At 40.7% G+C, this 22,819-nt stretch overlaps 1 protein-coding gene across 1 annotated transcript in view; it reads right to left on the reverse strand.

Annotated features, from left to right (window-relative positions):
- ROBO1 (roundabout guidance receptor 1) overlaps positions 1-22,819 on the reverse strand; it is a gene marked incomplete at both ends in the record, with an annotated part of 702,311 nt that overhangs the window by 285,196 nt on the left and 394,296 nt on the right. The window contains one exon of the mRNA XM_080919233.1: positions 11,853-12,179. Within this exon, the coding sequence (XP_080775359.1) occupies positions 11,853-12,179 (327 nt within the window). The remainder of the gene's footprint in view (positions 1-11,852; positions 12,180-22,819) is intronic.

Below are 22,819 nucleotides of genomic sequence, written 5' to 3' on the forward strand. Positions count from 1 at the left end.
TGGGGGTTGGCTCAAGTGACTCTTTCACATGGGGTTACATATCAGATGTCCTGGATATCAGATATTTACATTAAGACTGGTAACAGTCGAAGAATTACAGTAATGAAGTACTAACCAGATAATTTTTGTTTTGCTGGATATATTTTATTTACCTTTCAAATGTTATCCCTTTTCCTGGTTTCCCCTCCATAAACCCCCTATCCCCATCCCCCCCTTCTCCTGCTTCTATTGGGATGCCCCCCTACCCACCCACCCCCTCCCACCTCCCTGCCCTGACATTTCCCTACACTGGAGCTTCGAGCCTTGGCAGAACCAAGGGCTTCTCCTCCCACTGATGCCCAACAAGGTCATTGTCTGCTATAATTTTATGTTTGGGAATCACCTCAACATGAGGTGTATCAAAGAGCTGTAGCATTAGGAAGGTAGAGACCTACTGTATACTGTTCAAGTCACTAACACCCTTGCACCAGGCTCTACTTCCTTAAGACCCCATCTCTTGATGACAACTGGGACACGCCTGGAGCTCAAGCGTTTAGCACTTTGTCTGTGGGGAAAAAAAAATCCCAAAATCCCACGTCTAATCTACAGCATCACCCTATCACTCTATAAGGTAATGAAAATTAGTGCTTTGCAGAGGTTGAATCACTTTAGCTGGTTCTTGATGTAATGAAACAATACAAGGGCTACAGAGACACAAAGAACCATAGCTGCTCTTCCAGAAGACCCAGAGTCAACTACAGCACTGCACGGTGGCTTGTAACTATCTGTAACTCCAGCTCCAGGGGATACGACACCCTCTTCAGGACGTCCCTGAACACCCGGCACACATGTGAGCCACCGATATGCATTCAGGCAAAGCACCCTTACAAATAAAATCAAAATAATTTGAAAAATTAGGAAAAAGAGTCTTCTTAACATAGGTAATAGAAATGCACTGTTGGTCGTCAAAACTGAGGTAGCTTTAAGGATCACCAGGATGTGGCTTCTAGAAGACCCATTCACGGGAGACTGAAGAAACAGCCTCAGGGGTAAGAACAATTTGTAAAGGAGAAAAAGAAAGAATTGGTTTTGTTGTCCACTAGTGTAATAGACTCAACTCACAGTCTAAGGATCTTTGCAGGCTTTAAAAAAAGAGGGTAAGATAGAAAAAGAACTGCATAATTTCTCAAGCCATGAGCCATTCAAACATTCCACCTCCCCTGACATGATTTCACGAATGCTGGGTTTTGGAGGTTTTGTTTCTTTGTTTGTTTGTTTGGTTGGTTGAGTTTGTTTTTTTTTTTTTCTCCTGTTAGAAAGCAGAGGAAGTCACACAGTCCAGGAAACTCCATAAGTAAGGATTAATAAAGCCATACCCTGCAGTACCCATCCACTGGAAAACCAAGAAGTCACTTGGAAAAACAACAGCACTATTAAGCTAATATAATCAAAATAGTCACAACATCCTTTTACCTCGAATGTGGGCTCCTAATCTGGTTTTCTGGAGTCTGAATAGAATCCTACAAACAGGATCTCAAGAGACCCTAGTCTAGATGTACAACAACATCACCCAGGAAAGACACAGGTACTAAACCAGGTTCACCTTGAGACAGAATTCTTATCCTGTTTGGAAAGGGAACTGTCTTCTCCGGTTTGCTTTTTAAGTTTCTGGCTTTTACTCTAAAGTTCTTGCCAAGGTTGACTAGATAAGATTTAAAATGGTCTCACTCAGGAATCCTTAATATCCTGACCATAAACTTCTATTTCTCTTGACAAGTGTAAAATGTCATATGCGCGCTGTGAAAGCTTCTATTTCAAGCTACGTTAAACTCGACACAACTCTGAGTGTGACAAAGACTACCATTTCTCCTTTGGAGGCCAAGGGGCTGAATTGGAAACTGCTTTATTTTACTTAACAACTCAAACATCAGAACTGCTACATTACAAATTAGGGCCTACTTAATGACAATCTTCAAACACATGAGCTGCCAGATTTTTTAAAAGCCATAATCACGATGAAAATGAATGAACGATTTAGGCAATATCACAGGATTTAAGCAAATTAAGTAATAACTTCTTGTTAACATAATGCATAAAAGGAGTATTAATGATGCTGGCTGGATAATCTTTTATCCTGTGCTTCTTTTTACTACAATAAATCATCTGTAGCCAAGTTAATCTAAGTTAGAGGGAGAGATAAAACGGCTTCCAAATGACCCTACTAGTATGTTTGTGTTTTTATTAATACAGCCTACTTTTAGCAGGCTTTGGATTTAAATAAATGTAAAGTAAACAAGAGAACCTAATATTTCACACTTGGATATGTTAAGTAAATATCGCTGTCATGAACTTGCTAAAAAAAAAAAAAAATCTGACATTTTACAGATATTACATTCCTTGCTAAACATTAATGATAAAGGATGGACTAGCCTAGTCTCTGTTTAACAACCCACTAGTTGTAATTACTTCGTATTTATTTATAATTTATAACTACTTTATATAGTAAAGATTACTTATCCTTATTTATCCAAGAAAATATCTTTCTCTACTCCTCTGAGCCTAATGCCCTCTGGGACTTGCACCTATTTCAGTGCCCCCTACGCCCTGCCGGTGCTTACAGCACCCCCTATGCCCTGCCGGTGCTTATAGCGTCCCCTACACCCTTCTGGTGCTTACAGCGCCCCCTACACCCTTCTGGTGCTTACAGCGCCCCCTACACCCTTCTGGTGCTTACAGCGCCCCCTACGCCCTGCCGGTGCTTACAGCGCCCCCTACACCCTTCTGGTGCTTACAGCGCCCCCCTACGCCCTGCCAGTGCTTACAGGGCCCCTCATGCCCCGCTGGTACTTCTCTTGGTTGCTGCCTCTCATTCTCCTTCTGCATCCCTACCTTCTCATTCTAATTGCCTTCCTCTGCATCCTCCTTGAGCTTTTCTTTCCCTGGGTTGCTGTTTGTACCCCTCCTTTCCTGTCTTTACAGTCTCTTGCCCACCCCACAGTATTCAACCTACCTGTTCCCGATACTCACTGCTCATAGATCAGGTAGTCAGCAGTCATGATCCTCCTCTCAAAAGCCAACCGCACTCATAAGAGGATAACCAGACCAAGAGACACATTTATCTCCACTACCATTTCTTTTGTATTATTAAAACCATACTTTTTTTTTTAACTCCACTACACTGTGCTTACATTCCCAAAGGGCATCTGTGACTCTAGGGAAGGACCAGAGTATCCGTGAGACATTCCAGGTTGATTTGCTCAAATCATGTTTAAGTTTCAAAACAACGCCCTGGGCAAACTCATGTCAATGCACACCAGAGTGTCTCCATCTTGAGCATGCCTGTGAGTCACATGGCAGAAGTGTTTGTAAAACACAGGCCTGCCACACTTGGAATGAAGCTTGGCTCCTGCTGTATAATCGGGAATAACTGCATCTCCCACAACCTTTCAGATTCTATGTCACTTTCCAAAACGGGGTGGCATCAAACCCTCCCTTTTCTCCTTAGGTCCGATCGCCAACTTCAAACCAACAATTATGCATGAAACAAATGCAACCACCTTAATTTATCTCTTCTAATCATCTTCTAACTCATTTTGTACTCAGGTAGTCTCGGGTACCATACACGTGATGACTTAAATGGATAATCAGATCAAGTCAGCTCCATCATTGTAAGTGTCCATGGCACTGTTCCAATGGACAGAGAGCATCCTTCCAGTGGCTGTAAAGTCGACATTTCGTAGCCCTGACCACCCCTGTGAATTTTCCTTATTCCTACCAAAACCTTAGAACTTAATATTTTCCCAAGTGTGTCCTCATAGCCCTTCATGTAGTTTGAAATAATCTTTTTGTTTGCTCTTAGTAACACCCTCACAAAAACCAACCCTCAGCTCTTCTTTACCCATGTAACACATATCACAGTTGAACAGAAAGCATTTATTTGTGTGGCTACTTTACAGCCCGCTCACTGCCCCACTCCTGATTACATAGTCCTGCAAAGATTAAGGCAAGACTATATAGTTTTGTTTGTTTGTTTGTTTGTTTGTTTTTGTTTTGCTTTTGACTTACTAGGAAATAATTAGAGCATTTATGAATGATTAGAAAAATATATTTAAGAAAAACTTTCAATACTCTATACTCTAGCTATGTGACTGTACTCGATACTTTTACATGCCATTTACTTTTTAATTATAAAAAAGTTGCCTCTATGAAATAACATAAGGACAGAAGTACTTTATATCACAAAGGCATTTAACGATGCTACATTTCAATTTGACAAATTTATAGGTAGAACAATTTCAGTTGCCAAGGAATGACAGTTTTAGTTGAATTATATTTTATTTGATTAAAATTGATTACACTAAGAAAGTATGTTCATAGTAAATAAATATGTCCTACAAAAAATGTTTTAGAATAAATACCAATGATCTCAAGTCCAGCATTTAAATCCTTTGTAGATGACAAGGACTTCAAAAGGAGGAGACAGCTCTCCCATGGGTTTGGAAAGAAAACATGATCCATCTTTTGTCTTACTGGCTTTTAAAGACAGTGCTGTTTGGAGAACGAGAGCGCAAGAAGTTCTTATGAATAAGTAAATGTGGAGTTGATTCTCTGGGAGGCACAAAGGGCTGCAGATGTTTTCAGCAGGTACGGCCACCATTCCATTTTTAAGAAAATGAAGAGACTGGTCCATGAGATTTGTCATAGATCTTGTCACCAGCACCCAGGATGTCAATATGGATTAAACAGTCTTGTATCTATTCATTTCAAAAGTAAGAGGGCTCAGTGAGTCAAGATTCCCACACCTGGGAGCTACACTCCCAGGACCCACTTGGCAGGACAGATCCGGCCCTATCAAGTGCTCCCTGTGGCATGCCCTTGTGCACAGAAAATGAATAAATAAAAGGTGTGCAAAGATGTGTTCTATAAAGTACACAGAGACCTCTCAAAAATAGTACACACACACACATATTACTTTTAGTTAACAAAAATTTAATATAGAATTTTAGAAGGTTTTGGTTGGTTGGTTTCTTTATCTTAAGATTTTTAAAATCGTCTTCTCTAACCTATAACTGACAGTAAAGACAACCTTTAACATACCCTAAGTCAAAATTATTTCTGGAAGTTATTGATATATAAAATTAAAACAATAAAGTTTTATAAATCACGAAGTCCACTATGTATTTGAGCTTCTGGTATGTTCCTTGAGAATGGCCTTCATTCAAGAACAGATCATGAGATGACAATTCATGCTTGCTGAGATGAAATAAAGGGATATTAAAACTCACACTCTGCGTAAGTTCATCCGCACTGTCATCTGAGTCTCTGTCTACCTCACAGTGACTCCTAAAAACACAAAGCTCAACGATGTGAAAATGTATGTTTTGTTAGAAGTTGTCCAAGACTGAAGGGAAGGGCCTGAGAGTCTGTTTCCCACCATCAGCTGTATGAACTGAATAAATATTCCCTCCTGATTCTGTCTTGATGATACAAAGGCATCTCTCCATGAAAAGTCTGTAAGTCCTTATTCTATAAGCGGTGTAGCTCATGCCTTTAATCGCTGCTTGGGAGGCAGAGGCAGGTTGATCTCTTTCCAGCTTAATTTACATAGTAAGTTCCAAGACAACCAGAGCTGCACTGAGACCCTGTCTCAAAATAAATAAATAAAAATATAAGTAGCAACTGTTTCCATTCCATGTCACAAGAACCATTTGAACACCTGAACACCGAAGACAAACACTTTCATCATCCAAGAATATATTCTGCAAACATGTTATTCTACAAGCCAATGTTGATGTCTATTTCACACGTAAGGTTAACTTGCTTTTTTTTTTTTTTTTTTTTTTTGCCTTCTCGTTTTGTCTAAATGAAGGAAACTAGGTAGTTGTGCCTCTACATTACTTTGGGAATTGTTATTTTCTAACACTATCAAAAGATGATGAAGTATTAGGAGGATCCAAAACATGTGTCTCTGACATGCATTTTACCTCAAAGTAGGGTTTTTAGAAATGCAGTTAATAGATTGTAAAAAGACTGTCTTCGATTAACTAATTCAACAATTATTTTCTGAGCAATAGAATATTCCTCTGGTTTTGCTGCTGAGAACAAGAGCAGATGTCTGCCTAGTCCTAAGGGAATGTTTCCTCCTCAGGAGAAAACAGCTTAAATAGGGAGCAAATAACCATATGCTGACTGTTCCCTGCTTTGCAAGTGACATTGAGAGCCATGTTCTACATCGAGAACCATAAGGGGCAAGGTTCAAAATAATTTTTCTTAAGAGTGAGTGTAATTATCCAAGATCAAAGCACTTGTTAAATATATTGTATCAAAGAATACACTATCCCTTTGTACTGGGCACAAAATAAATTTGAGTCTAGGAGAACAGATTAATAAGCACTTTCCTAAAACATATCTTAAACTCTAGTTAATAGTGTAATTCATCACAAACTAGGAGACATGGCTGGCAAGAAGGCCATTTCTGACTGCTGAGGTGAATTTAAAACACATAGGCGTTTTCATAAACTACAAAAACAGTATCTTCAAGTGTATAGAATCTGATACAGATTTATCGGCTATATGTTATTCCTGCTCATCAAAAAGTAATCATTGAAAACCAATTTAAAAAATAGATTCAACACTAAAAATTCTTTACTTTTGCAAAGCCAAAGTTCCCCAACTTCATGGTATGAATAGAAGAGGCAATCACTGGGAAGCATTTCTTGTTACAATTTTCAGATTCTATAATTATATGCAGCAAGTATAACTGCATCACAACTGAGGTTTTGTTTAAGAAAGGAGAATTCAATTTTTATTATAGGGCAAGTGCACAGATAGCATCTCCCCTGCTGATTGTTGTAATACTAATGATAATGAAGCAAGAAATTCCTAAAAATGACCAGCCAATTGTATAGTCAGTGCCTCTAACAAAAAAAAAAATCAATGTGCAATAGACAAGAATATTATTATTTCTACATAGAAATAAAAACTTAAATGAGCATTATATATATTCAATTAAATATATATAAGTAAAATAAAATATATATAAGTAAAATAAATTATATATACATACATATATACATATATGTATTTTTTGCAGTTAAACGATTAACAAATATTAGAAACCACGAACTCCAATTGTTGTTACAGCTGTAACACTTGGTTGACAAAGCACAGATAAAATGTTTTTAAAGGCATTTCCAACAACTGCTCTGTGAGACCCACACTGCCTCGAATCACTTCTGTTAATGCTGTTACTGAGGCCACAGCATCACTGTGAAATTAGATGCAGTCTCTGACTTCCTGGCTGAGCCTTGGGGAGTGAGTGTAAGAAAGGTTCTTATTTTACTCATGGTACCTAAACTAAGGAAACATGCAGGAAAAAAAAAAAAAAGAACAATGGAATATTCTAGAAAAAAACAAAATGAACTTTAACAGCATTCCCAGACTGTTCTGTACCTAATATGGCTGACATCTGTCATTACCATCAACAGAACTGATTGATGATATACCATACATTAGGCCTGATTTGGGGTTTAGAACGTAATCAGGAAACAGGACAAAAGTAATATCAATTGTCAAAAATTGATGAGTTAAACAGTATGATATAAATTGCTGGTTGTTGGTTTGCAGTGTGCTAAAGGAGATTTTTACTAAATAATATTTTCTAAACATTGCAAACACACAAAAGCCTTTCACGGAGCAGGGTAAAGGAAGCAAACAAACTATCCAATAAACAAGTGTTGCTTCTGATCACTGCAATTAAATTAGTATGAAGACCACTAGACTCAAATGCTATTCAAACGACTTCTGGATTTCAAAAAATTATTATCCCTATTTTTAAATCTTTATAAAATTATTTTATTTATTTATATTCAAAAAGTTTCCCCCTTCCTGGTCTCCCTTCCTGAATTCCTCACCCCATACTCCCTGCCCCCCACCTCTAAGAGGGTGCTCCTCCACCTGCCCAGTTACCCCAACTTTATGCCCACCAGCATCCCTCTCCCCTGGGGCATCAAGTTTCCAGAGGATTAAGTGCAGCCTCTCCTACTGAGGTCATGTAAGGCAGGCCTCTGCTACACATGTACCCGAGGCCAGGAAGAGTTCATGTATGTTCCTTAGTTTTTGGCTTAGTTTCTGGGAGCTCTAAGGGGTCCAGGTTATTTGACATTGTTGTTCTTCCAATGGGTTGCAATCCCATTCAGCTCCTTCAGTCCTTCCTCTAACTCCTCCATATTAGTCCCAACCTCCATCCTATGGTTGGCTTTAGAGAACCCAAGTTCGGCCAGCCACTGGGTGACCTTTCTTTCCGTCTCTGCTCCATTTTTGTCCCTGCATTTCATTTAGACAGGAGACCCGAAAATTTTTACTAGAGAACTTCTCCAGCCGATAAACAAGTCAGCAAAGTGGATGGATATAAAATTAACTCAAACAAATCAGTAGCCTTCCTTTATTCAAGTGATAAACAAGCTGAGAAGGAAAATAAGAAAAGAACACCCTTCACAATAGTCACAAATAAGTGAAAGACCTGTATGACATGAACGTTAAGTCTCTCAAGAAAAAAGATCAAAGAAGACCTCAGAAAATGGAGAAATCTCCCGTCCTCATGGTTTGGTAAAATTAATGGTAAAAATGGCCATGATACCAAAAGCAATCTACAGATTCAATGAAATCTCCATCAAAATTCCAACTCAATTCCTCACAGAGATAGAGAAAGTGATTCTCAAATTCATCTGCAACAACAAAAAACCCAGGATAGAGAGAACCATTCTCAAGAGAAGCCAGCATCCCTGACCTCACACAGTACTACAGAATAATAGTGATTTAAAAACAAAGCAGAAACAAACAAATATGGTATTAGTACAGAGATAGACAGGTCAATCAATGGAACAGAATTGAATCCACACACCTATGGTCACTTGATCTTTGACCAAGAAGCCAAAACCATCCAGTGGAAAAAAATAAAGCATCATCAATAAATGGTTCTGGTCTAACTGGTGGTCTATCTGTGGAAAACATTATTATTTTTAGTGAGGACACATATACCAAACTGCCATTAATACCATTAATTTGAGAAGTATAAAATATTGATACAGTTCTCTATTCTAAGTATTTTCTTACATCTTTACATGTCTCTATGGCTTTCAATAAATTATAATATTGCTTTTTATTTGGAGAACAGGGATGAGCACAGAGCTAAAATCTGTGAACTTACCATAAGGTGCCCTGAATTTGGTTTCGATTTCCATGAAAGTATTTACCGAGACTCTCAGGGGGATGGTGTGTCTAACTCAGAAACTCACCTGGAGACTAACATTATCTTCAAAAGGCATTCACAGAAGCCAACCAGAGAAGAAGCTTTCTAAGAGCCAATTCACGCAGGGTGTCCTGACAATCAGGGCTGAAGCTCTAAAGGGGACAGGGTGATCGAATCAGGTCTCTACCTCCTAAATATACTGAAATGGGCAAAACTGGAGCAGAGCAGGGTGAGCAGAGAGGCAGGGACTGGCTACATCTGTGGCACACACTTAACTGCCGTTGGTTTTCCTGCTGGCATTCAGTGCTTTGGTTGATTTTGGGTTTTTTGCTTGTTTGTTTGTTTGTTTGTTTGTTTTGGAATCTCTCTCTTTTTTTAAATTTGTTTGGCTTGCTGTTTTTGTTTTGTTTTGTTTTGTTTTGTTTTTTAACACAATCACATACATCTTCTCTCCTGGCTTTTCTGATCCCTACATTTATTTTTGAATTTTACCTACTTTAACATTACCTCCATGAAGAATGATTATTCTATTTAAAAAAAGATAAAATTACGGAGGTGTGAATGGTGACAACTGTTCAAACGTGGACACATGTTTATAAACAGGAAGACACTTCATTGTATTCTTTTTAACGCTGAGCTTCAAACAAAATGTTGTGGTTGCAGCTTCCATGCCTCTTATGAATTTAGTTCTGAGACCTTCGCTTTGAGTCAAGTCAATAAAAACAATAAAGTTTACTGTTTATTAACTTAAACAAGAAGCAGGTTTCATGTAACCACTCCACTTTTAGAGTTTGAAATGGGTGTGTGGCAAGGTCTGTAACCCCTGCTTTGAGGAGGTTGAGGCAGGGCACTTGAAAGCTGAAGGCCAGTATACACTACACAGTAAAACCATGCCTCCAAACCAAACAATGAACAAGAAAATCTTAATGTGAATGGCAAGTTATAACATAGTCTAAAGTAGTTATTTTTATATGATTTACTTATATTTTCTATTTTCCCTTAATATCAGTTGTTTTGGGCAGTTTGTCTCAATGTGAGTACCATAAACCTTAGTAAGAGGGGTGGTTCCACACAATTTACTATCTTTGGAGCTGATTCTATATTAATATTATTATTTATCTCTAAATTTAATAATTATTTATGTGCGGATCTATGTGTTCAAGTTCTAATTGAATGATAAAGACCATGAAAAGTTATATAAACAGAGGTAAGACATTATTCATGCTAAAATACTAGTTATCCTAAGCCACCCTAAGCATATATTAAAAAATGCATAAGTAATTAAATATATTTGAAATTAATTTATGTGACTCTTACTTCTTTTTCTAGTCCCTTTGTGTAAATTACAGATTTCTGATACACACATAACAGGATTATTTCAAATGAAGGGAATATTTTAGCTGAATATGGGTAAGAAGAGAAGTCAGACTCATATCCAAATACAATGAACATCTGTAATGCAAATATAGCAATTTAATCATTCCACAAATCCCTTTTGAGATCATTTCAAAGGCACTATATTGGATAGATGTAGAAATAATCAGGAAGTAAGCAAAGGCATCAAAATACCACACACCTGTTTCTACCAAGCTCTGCTACCATCCCAAGGTAGGAAGCATCCAAAGACAATTTCTGGCATGGCATACTGTTTTACTTACAAACAAATTCTTACTCCTTCAACACAGCTAGAACAAACGATGGAAGGTATCTTAGTTAAGGTTTTACTGCTGTGAACAGACACCATGACCAAGGCAAGTCTTATAAGGACAACATTTAACTGGGGCTGGCTTACAGGCTCAGAGGTTCAGTCAGTACCATCAAGGTGGGAGCATGGCAGCATCCAGGCAGGCATGGTGCAGGAGGAGCTCAGAGTTCTACATCTTCACCCAATGGAAGCCAGGAGCAGACGGGAGAAGACTGGCTTCCAAGAAGCTAGGATGAGGGTTTTAAAGCCTAAACTCACCATGGCACACCTACTCCAACAAGGCCATACCTACTTCAACAAGACCACACCCACTTTAACAAGGCCACACCTACTCCAACAAGGCCACACCTACCCCAGAAAGGCCACACCTACTCTAACAAGGCCACACCTATTCTAACAAGGCCACACTTACTCCAACAAGGCCACACCTCCAAATAGTGTCACTCCCTGGGCTAGGCATATTCAAACCATAACATTCCACTCCCTGGTCCCCACACATTTATTCAACCACATGAGTCTATGGGGGCCATACCTAGCCATAGCATAACGCAAAATATATTTTGTCCAGCTTTCAAGTCCCCATAGTCTATAGCAGTCTCAACAATGTGAAAAGCCCAAATTTCAAACTCTCTCCTGAGATTCATCCAATCACAGACGGGAATACGGGGGGGGGGGGGGGGGCGGCTCAGTGAAAATACTCAGCAGAAAACCAGACTAGTATCTCTGTGTAACTTGACTCACACTGAATACCCAGCTAGGACGAGAAGTGAGGAAAAGTAACAGGAGGCTCTACCCACACACAACTAGACTATCCTCCTATGAAGTCTGTAACATGTGCGTCATTTCTTACAACCACTATCAAACACACGTGATCGCACCATGCGATTTCCCCAGGAAAACACAGCTCAGGTTACTTACTGGCTACCTCCAGCGACGCGTTGTGGCTCACAGCCTCGCCGAGGTAATTCCTTGCTACACAGACGTAGACACCTTCGTCAGGCCTACTCTTGCGTCCGTGCACTATGCGTAAGAAAAATAGAGATCCACTCGGCAGCAGCATCCGGTGCGAGCGAGGGTCATCTTTGTCCGTCTCCACTCTTTCCCCGCCTTTGTACCATTCTATAGTCGGGGTGGGGCGGCCTTCGGCTTTACAGTTCAGGGTGGCAGGTTCTCCTTTCGAGACGATCAGGTCTGAAGGGTGCTCAACAATGCGAGGTGGAAAATCTTCCTGACGAAGACGGGAGCCTGCAGAAGAGTCGGACAGAACATTTGATATTTCATCTGAAAACAGTTAAAGGCCTCACTTCAGAAGCACAGGTTTAACGCTATTCAAATATTGCCTGGAATGGAGATGTCCTTCCTAACCTTGGTTTTAAAAACTCTCAGGGTCTAACCTTGTCCACGGCTGCCGTTTCTAAAAGCTTTATGACTCTGTACTGAGAAAGTCCTCTTGCTTAACTCTGCCCGTCAAGATGCTGCACGCAGAAACCATGGCAATGTCTTTTAAAACCTCAGATGGTATGGGTGATGTCTAGGTTCAATTGTCAACCGGATGTCATCAAGACTCACCCAAGAAGGGAGGTCAAAATGACGAACTGTAGAATAAGTTGGCCCATTGGGCACATCTGTGGGGTTTATCTTGATTATGAGGTGGGAAGAGCTGCCGGTTGTTGGCGGCACCGGTTCCTGAACCTGAGATACGGATTATATAAGAATGGGGCAATTGCAACCTGGTCTGTCTTGTTTGGTATCCCCGGGAGGCCTGCTCTTTTCTGAAAGGAAATGGAGGAGGAGCTGATCTTGTGAGGAAGAGTGGCAAGCAGGGAGGGAACGAGGAGTTGAACTGCGGTTAGCAGGTAACATATGAGGGAAGAATTTTTAAAAAGAGAGAGCAGAAAGAGTGAGCTGAAGACAAGCATGAATCAGCCCATGGCTTTCTGTTCTCACCCATGGGTGTAACAGGACCACCTGTGGCAAGTTCCTGTAGGCTTTCTCTGCCTTCTATTCAAATTAAAAAACCTTTTGGGGGGGTCATTTTATTTTAAATCGGTATACAGCATGTTATATATTGTTACGACTTTGTAAATGGAAAGTGTGGGGGGGGGTTAATAATTTATTTTTACTTTACATATAGGAGCATTTGCAAGCATGTATGTAAGTATACCATGTGCATGATCACGCCTGGTATTCAGAGTGGCCAGAAGAAGGAATTAGATCTCCTTGTACAAGAGTTACGAATGGCTGTGAACTGCCCTGTGGGTGCTAAGAACCAAATCCAAGTCCTCTGCTAGAGCAGGAAGTACTCTGAACCTCTGTGCCATCTCTCCAGCACCGAGAAAGTATGCCTTTGCTATAAAAAGAACACTCAATGTAGACTCCAAATTTATTAAGTTATAAAGGATTGTGTGTGTGTGTGTGTGTGTGTGTGTGTACACGCGCACGCACACTCTCACATGTGTGTGCATTTTCAAGGGAGTTTTTTTAAGTGAGTATAAATACTAGGAAAGGAGAAGGCATATTTCTGGGTTTAGGCTGTATTATGGGCCTCAGAGGTCACTTTATCAAGGTAGTTCCTATATGTATATATCGTTTAAATACACCCCCTGGCTATTGTTTACTTTTTGCAATAAAATTAAACCCCCAAGCAGGGACCATGTTTGTGGATGTATAAATGCAAATGTAGGCTCTGGTACTCAGTCCCAAGCTGGTGGAGCTGTTTTGAGAGGTCTCCGTGACACTTTCTTGCTAGAGGACATTTGTCACTGGAGATTATATGCCCTCGGCTGATTTTTGTAGGCTCTATCGTATTTGTGCTTGCAAATTAAAGATGTGGTCTGCATGCCCCTGGCACCCGGCATGCAGCTTGCTACTGTGGCCTCTTCACCATGATGGACCCCATCTTTACGCCCCTGCCATCCCAATCCAACTGTTACCCCTTCTGCAGAGCTTTAGAACAGCCCCGTTCATAGTCCACTGAGATGTAGTCAGAAGGCCTTGAACTCATTTGTTCTCAAGACCTTTTCCATTCCCCGAGCCCAGCACTCCACACAGCCTGCTCACACCTTCGTCCACCTTCTGTCAGCCCCACACTGTGTTTCCTTCTGCCCCGGCAAATGCCAGCCACAGACATGGGGCTCCAAACAAACTACGCTCCTCAATGCCCCGGCTTCTTTCGAGTCTCCACTCTCCCGAACTTTTCCCACCAAATTAAGTTCCCGTCTACAAACCTAAACAGCTCAGTATAAACATCCTCACTCTGAGTCATCAGAATCATCGTGGGATTTTATTGATCTAATACGTCCAATGTTTCTCTCTTCCCGACAAGTATGTGAGGCCTGTGGGCTTCCTCAGCACCTCAAGCGTTGTCTGCTGATGAGGGAAAAGGACTGAGCCTATTACAATATTCCATAAGTGTGGGCAGAAACACTGAGAAACATGAGAAAATGGCTACAAGGAAAGAGAGGAGGGAGCTGAAGGAATCGCAGACTCTAGACCGGGGTACAGGGACACATGTCTGTACCTAAAACTTGAAGGCAAGAGGGTCAGCAGTTCAAGTTCCTTCTTGGCTCTATTGTTAGTTTGAGGCCCAACTGGACTACTACAAAACCAAATTTCCAAACAAACAAGAAAACCATTCAGGACCTGTTTAGGAACAGCATAAGGCTTTGCCCTTTAAAACGATCAGTGTGAACTGTCTCCTGCCACAGTAGAGTTTATATGGCACACGAAGCCTATTTGTATTTGTGTTATTGATAAATACTGCAATTCACAGTCTTTGCTAGGGAAACAACTATATGGAAAATTGGCAATCTCAGTGACTGAGAGTCCCTTAACATGAGACTGAGGAGACAGGTCAGGGATAGAGAGCCTGCGGTGCAAACATGAAGGCCTCAGTTTGCATCAGAGGCACACAGGCAAAATGCAGGCACGGGGGTCGGGGGAGCAGCACGTATCCAGGATGGGGTACAGGATATCAGTCAGACAGATGGGGAGAGTTCCTTATTGGTCAGCCAGTCTACCTAAAGTGCTAAAACCTGCAAGAGTGGTCTGGGAGAGATAGCAACATCAGCTTCTAACTTTCCAGGCACGGGCGTGGGGAACTTGAGTTGTACATGCAAGGGGGAGTGTGGTGGGCTCAGCAGAGACAGAGACAGAGGGGGAGAGAACAGAGAATCAGCATTAGTTTAGAACGTGGTACCCACCATGCTATCTGCATTCTTTAAGTAGGGGCAGACATGAAAAGGAGAAGAAGTAAGCCAGCAAGATGAAAGAAAAGAATTTAGAAACTCTCCCAATTCTTGCAATGGCCCTACTGAAGAAGATGGAATTCAGGTCGGCTTTCAGGTTAGTGATAATAAGCAATGCTGTGGCCCTCAGTGTATCATTAGGGGCTTTAGAATGACTGTAATTATGAAAGACCGAGACTGATGATAATCAGATAATGGGGTGGTGCTCACTTAAAGAGATTTTAAATTATGAACGTCTACTTGAGATAGGAAATAAGGTTACAAATGCTGCTAACACCAAGGAAGGGCTCCGAAGCCAACGCCAGCCATTGTGAGAAGGAAGGGTCTGCAGCCTCTGCGCTCGAGAAGGTCCCTAAGAATGAGCCATAAAGGAAAGAAGGCAAGGAATTCACTCAGGGCACAGGCACTAGGCTACACTGCATATCTGAGGGGTCTGCTGGTAAACCGGTTCGGTAATAATGTGCACGGTTGGAAACCGAAAGCACAAACAGGAAGAAGAATACAAGAAATGATGGAAGTAGAAAAATGGAACTAAAAGATTAAAGAAAAAACATGGATACGACAAACTAGGCTTTGACCATCGAGTCAGAGTTCTACAAGGTGGCTGAAGTGTGTGTGTGTGTGGAGGGTGGCCCTGTTCACATTTGGAGGCCAGAGGCAAGAACTGGGTGTCCTTCCCCAGTGGCACAATATTTACTGAGACCAGATTCCCTCACTGAACCTGCAGCTCATAGGATCAACTACATTGCCTTGCCAGTGACTTCCAGGGACACTGTTGTTCCCACAGTGATGGGGACCAGGATTTCTTCTTTCTTTTTTTATGTTCATGCTGGGCATCAAACGCGGGTCTTCTTTTTTCCACTGGAACCCCTGCGTGCCACTGAGCCATCTCCTGAGCTGGAAAAACCACGAAAACAAACTTTTAAAGTAGGGGCTAGTATTCGGCTTGAAGGAAGTTGGCTGAATAAAGTCATCAGAAGGCAGACTAGGTTGGGAGATTAGATACCACACGTTTGCACCTTCAAATTATGACTCGTTGAACCTGTACTTAGACACCGACCGAAAGGACAACAGGGACACACTGGAAACCGGTGAGTTAAACAATCAATGGAGGCTCCTCACTGGCAATGTGGAGGATGGGGAAGGTAGGATGCTCATGAGGCAGGAGAGAGAGTACAGACACTGAACCCAAAGTATCACTGGTGGCTGGAATATAGTATCAGTGAACACAGAAATAAAACAAACATGAGAGGGAAAAAAAGGGCTGGGTGAAACCCTGAAATGTTGGCTGTTTTAGACAAACCCAGAGCTAGCTGATGAGTTGGCAGCTGGTCTCTCCGACTTTAACCTGAGCATCAAAATCTCAGCTAGAGCCATTGACTAGGAAAGAGCTGGCACACAAATCCTGGGAAAGAGTAAAACTGTCTTGGGGAGAGAGGTATAGAGGAAGTCACGGCCAATTGCCAAACCTGGAGACGGCCCAGGTTCCACTCTAGCGCACTGTTGCTGAGGAGAGCCTCCATCCGAACTCCAGCTCCCCAGAGCTGGACCCCAGCCAGCAGGCCACTGGGGAATAGAGATCTCAGACCCAAATTTTCACCACCATGTTTGTTCAGCAGCATTCAGTAAAAGCTCCGGCAATAAAAATGCTTTCTATAATATGAATGACTAATTTTTTAATTCTCTATGGAATACACTTTCCCCACATTGTTAATAACGTTTCTCATATTAAAGGGAAAAAAGTTGAGGTTCTCAGAGTCTAGTCTTACTGATGCTCATTCGGATCTGCCAGAAAAATGCATGCGATACGCACCATTTCCAAAGCTTATTTAAATATTGGAATCTTTTCTTTTAAAATTTCTACTGAATTTTCTTTCTGACAAATACATTGGAATGGAAAACATCCAGAGTTAAGTATATAGTAATCGGGAGAGAGTAAGAAGGTGACCAGACAAGCATTTCTTCCACTGAAACAGAACCAAGGACTCTGGAAATCACAGCAAGGCATAGAAAGAAGTATTTTAACTCTTTATAATGCATGACGCTCAGAAAAGGGACTTTGCACTATCTGGTTCGTTTACTTAATGAGTTACCCTAGGTAACAGAAAGCATGATCACCTGTCATCATCTTCACTAAAACTACAGCAAATGATTTGTGTGTGTGTGTGTGTGTGTGTGTGTGTGTGTGTGTGTGTGCGTGTGTGATTAAATATAAGCAGGAAGAGATGGAACTGAGAATAACGTATTGTTGGTTATCTCCCAGCCAACGTTTTAACAGCATCTTTCTGAAGTGGGTGTTGTTTAATGTGATGTCAACACGCTGTCCTGAGGCTCACACGCCATTCAGCTGGGAGGTGGCAGTGCTGGATCTTAGTCCTAGAAAAATGCACAACTCTTGGTCCTTCCAAATAGTCCCTGCAGAGTTTTCCACACTGAATTCATTCATTTTGATGCTTTACTTCTAAGATGTTGGTGACAAAATTATGCACAAGCTGTCAAGCCTGATGGCCTTTGTTTTTCTTTCTCCATCAAGAGAATCCACTTAATAAGGGCTTCATACTCAATGCTTTCCTTGTGCTCTATCTTCTTGCCTGAATACAAGTTCCAATTGCTAAGCACCCTTACATTGTTCCTTATCAGACTGCTGAGAGTTTCAGCCTTGCAAGCACCCACGTGCATAATTGAAGATATTTTCACAGCTGAGGAACGCGGTGGCACGCATGCAATCCCTGCGTTCAGAGGGCTGGGGAGGGAAGACCAGTTATTCCAGAACAAACCTGGGCTACACGGTGGTAACCTCATGTAAGGTAACTGGGCTGTATAGAGAACCCAGGGGTAAAGTGCTTATGCATGGGGGTCCTGAGTTCAAACAATCTGGAAGTACACTTCTGTCATGTCCGGTTCCCACTGCAAGACGAAAGTGAGGAGAGAGGACACTTTCCTGCAAGCTCATCAGTATGCAGTAATTCACCAGAGGAAAAAGAAGGAGATGCTGTCTTGTGGTAGGAGGCAAGGACCAACACCTCTGACCCATCATGGCATGGGTATACCTTCCACACTATACAATTGTTCTGCCATCCTAAAATGTCCTCAAGCTACCTGCTAACCACCACTGTAGTTATGGTATTTGTGGATTTTTTTATATAAAAAGATAGAAGGTATATAGAATAGTTTGCAAAACCCACACTCTGTATAGTAACTCAAACGTTATAAAGAAGACAAAGTAAAAAAAAAAAAAGACAGAGGGAATGACACATTAGGAAGAAATTTAGATGACCCTGTTCTTCCTTAGCGAGCACCAGGATGACACTGTCCTTTGAGAAGGACATGGGATGTTAATGTCCACTGCTCTCAAGGAGAACATCAGTGGCTCCCTGGGGATGTAACACCACTGAATTCAGCAAGATCAGCAACACAGAAAAGAGCCAGGCAGAATTCCTTCAAGAATGGCCCAGTTGGAAGATAAAATATAAACAAGAGTGACTGAAATATCTAAATATTTACACAACCACAGCTGGAAAAAGACATATACGTAAGTGCTAAGTATTTCAGGGAAATACATCAAAGTCACATGAGATTTACAATGCAGAATCCAAGCTCCTAGCTGGATGTAAGTTCCCCCCACCTACTTAGACATTACATACAGAAACACAAACGAGCAGCCACTCCAGAAACACTGGTTGTATAGATATTCTATTCAGGCTTGTACATAATTTTATGGTTTCTCTCTTTTCCTCAGAAGGCTTTATTTTTAGTTTCAAGTCTGTTTCTCACTAGCCTGAACAAAAACCAGGGTTTTTATGAACTTTTTGCTTACATCCAAGTTTCTCCTTAATATTTTTGATTGGTAGAATGAGAAAGCTTGTAGTGATTAAATTCTCCTGCGGAAGCATATCAAAGAACAACCAAAAAATGCTTATAAGTTGCAAATATCACAACAAATCCATTAAATAATTGAGAGACGGAAATGAATATTAATAGAAAAGTTGGTAGCATTTGTCCCAGCCTGGGCCATTGCCTCGATTACATGCCTATATTTGTAAAAATATTTATATTTTGGAGAAAACTCACCACTTAGGTTTTGTGAGGTTTTGTTTTTGTTTTCTTTTGTTTTGATTTTGGGGGGGGTTGTTTTGGGGGGTTGCCTAAGCTTTGACTACATTTTAAGGAAAATTATCTCTACTTACATGCACACACCCCATCATCACAAATGCAATAATTTTCCTGTCAGAGGTTCTTTCCACCACGGAATGTTTGCTAAAAACAAGAAAGTGCCACTTACTCACTGCTCACTAAATACAGGCCACAGAAGAAAAGGCAGAGTTTGAAACTAGACTTGACTACACCCTGAGGTCTTGTATCATAAAACTCACAAATAAATAAACCAATTTTCTGAAGACTGTCCTCGAAGGATCCCCGTTTCCAACGTTCATTCAGTGTTGCGGGTATGTACAAAAGGCCAAACCCGAGTTAGGAAACACAGGCACACGCAGCTGAAATGACACAGTGTGAAGAAAAACATGATGGACAGTGCAGGGCATTTCCCCCATTTCCTCTGCCTTCCTTTGGTTACAAGCTTTCAAACAATCACTTAGGGGAAAAAAAGGAGCCTATTGTAGCCAAGGCACAATCCTAGAATTAGCGGAGTGCCCTGGTAGAGCTATTGCCTATAATGATCGTCAAAGCAGAGCCAAAATGAAATTCCAGGAAAGAATACATACTGTTTGGACGATATCCCTTTATCATCAGAACCAAATGGTTATTTCCCTTGAGATGGGGGGGGGGAGGTTGACAGTATAAGCTGAAATGTAGAAATAGTTCTGAGCCCCCCACGCTGCACCACCTTTAATAACACAGACAGTGAAGAGATGCCAGATGTTTACTCACTGCAGCGTCAGCTGGGACCTCGCCCTGGTAGTGGCTACAGAGATAGGAAGGTAGAAGTTTGTTCAGAATTCCTTCTTTTACATTCCCCCTTTAGCAAAAATGTCTACTAAAGGTGCCCATAGTAAGTGATTCACTTCTGCAAGATGTTAAACGACATTGTGTGCATATCTTAAAAGCCCAAATGTCTTTGTTGTCTCCTCCATTGATCTGGCTGTCCACCATTCGCTTACTACATATGAGCTATGAAATAAGGTCACTGGTCTCAGTCTGACATGTATAGAAACAAACAAAATTTATTTTCAAGGATGGCATTAAAGCCAGAGACAGGGGCCATAATCTCATTGGTCAGTCAGTAAAGGAAAATGCATTTTGAATTTGAGGCTAGACTTGACCACATGGTGAGATCTATTCTCATAAAACACCAAAATAAGCTGATTAAAGAATATGAGCCATTTAATTAAGGAAAATAATAGGAGGAGAAATTAAAATTGGTAGAGAATAGCTGAAAGTAAACCTTATGTGTACAGAAAGTAAACTGGAGACTGGGTTTGAATCATGTACTAGTTAGCTACTTAGACTTGGATAAAATTGCTTAGCTGGTTTTTGTATTTATAAAAAGAAGACAAGATACTATTTATATTTTATTCATTAGCATGGTGCCAGATGTGAAAAAAGTAACCTATTACATAAATGCTTAGACTCTTAGGAAGCTGTATGAGTAGCCCTGTTTGATTTCATAATCTTCCTGCCCCCATCTTTCAGTTACAGCAGCATTCTTACTAATTCCAAGAGCATTTTCCCTCCAGTTTTGGACGAGACACAGTAGAAGTAGCTTAGCCCAGGTCTCAGTTCATACTTAAAACTCCAAGTAAATTAGAATTTGCACAGTTCTTGGAAGATACTGGGGCCATTTCTATAAAACGTCTCTGAAAACAAAAGACAAAATGAAAAGGACAAGGGGAATAGCTTAATTAGTAAAATGCTTATTGTACAGGCCTGAGCACCTGTGTTCAGATTACCAACACTAAAAAAACCGCAAGTCCTTGAGGAAGCCCCATAATCGCAGTGAGGCAGAGCCAAGATAAGGCTGGACAGAGACAGAATAAGGCGGGGCAAAGACAGGATAAGGCGGGGCAAAGACAGGATAAGGCGGGGCAAGGACAGGATAAGGCGGGGCAAAGAGAGGATAAGGCGGGACAGAGGCAGGATAAGGCGGGGCAAGGACAGGATAAGGCGGGACAGAGGCAGAATAAGGAGGAGCAGAGACAGAATAAGGCGGGGCAGAGACAGGATAAGGCAGGACAGAGTCAGAATAAGGTGTGGCAAAGAGAAGATAAGGTGAGACAGAGGCTGGATAAGGCGGGGCAGAGACATGAGAATCTCCAGCCTTCCCTGGCCAGCCAGTCTAGCCCCAACAGTGACCTCTGAATAACACCTGACAGCAACCTCTTATCTCCAAATGCACAAGCATGGGTGAGCACACCTGCCAGCATACGTATAGACAAACATGTAGATATACACATCATACATGCAAAATTGATCATTTAATGAAGCACTTAGCACAGCCAACTCAGTTTTACCAGGAAGCAGGACCCGCTACCCAGACAAGTTAAGTTGTAGTAAAGCAATTCTCTTCCTAGGAGAAAATCCCCCAAGTGGGCACACTGTGTACTTAAGTGCATTACTTCCAGACAGAGATATTACTGGGCAAGTAGTCACAGTGTCTTTCATTTACTTTCCAAAGCATATGCAAAACCTTGTGGACCACTGGACTAGAGATTAAGTCTGTATGTTATAGCGAATGCTAATATTCAAGATATCTAGATTTCAAGGTATAATATAAAGTATACCCTAAAATTTTATGGCCTGTGTTAGTTGTTAGGACCACTAGACGTTTTTGGCTTTTTCTGAGAATAGATTCTGAAAATATTTGCCATTGAGAAAAAAAAAAAACAGTATATGGGTGGTCCTTTGACTTTTATTTTTCATTGAAATGGAAATATAGTTAGTCATCATCTTGGATGGTCCACATATTAAGCAAGTAGCATGGTATTTCAATCAATGTAAATTTTCAGTTCATTTATTTACACAGACTCTAGAAATAGCAGATGGTGACATACAGTCAAATTTTGTCATCAAATTGGCCAAAAAGGGACACTTACAAATGTATAAATAAATAAACCTTGACCTCTGTCCTCATTTTAAAACTTCTGGAAGAATAGCCCGAGAAGTTCTTACTCGTGGGTCCAAAAGATGCTTTCAAGTCACAAATTGAAAATATAATTGATTAAAAATACACATAATAATTTAACTATAGTAAAGGTTCCAAAAGTACCAAGTTAAACTAGCTAACCCTTTCTAAAGGGTCGCATTGCCTTTTCAAGGACTATGCAGAGTACAGAAGTAGTTTTCCAACAGTTCAAAATGTAAAATCAAATAGTGGAGTGAAAAAGAAGCCTTTAACTTTACTTCATGAAGCAGTCATCCTGGTCATATGTTAATAAAAAAAAAACTGAGTTTTAGATGAGAGGTTAATGTCTTCAAAAATAAGTATAAAATTACCATTTTAAGGATAATTGTCCAAAGACAATCATACTTCTAAAACACAAAATTCTTAAAATACCCTTTTAAAGGCTTACTAAGGAATTCCTGTAGGAATGTAATCAACTCCACTCTGCAAAACTCTTTTAAGTTTGACGTGAACAAGTATTTCTTAAGCACATCTTTTGGTACATTAGTATACTAATTGTA

Source organism: Micromys minutus, assembly GCF_963924665.1.
Source record: "Micromys minutus genome assembly, chromosome: 7".
In the NCBI taxonomy this organism is placed as follows: domain Eukaryota; kingdom Metazoa; phylum Chordata; class Mammalia; order Rodentia; family Muridae; genus Micromys; species Micromys minutus.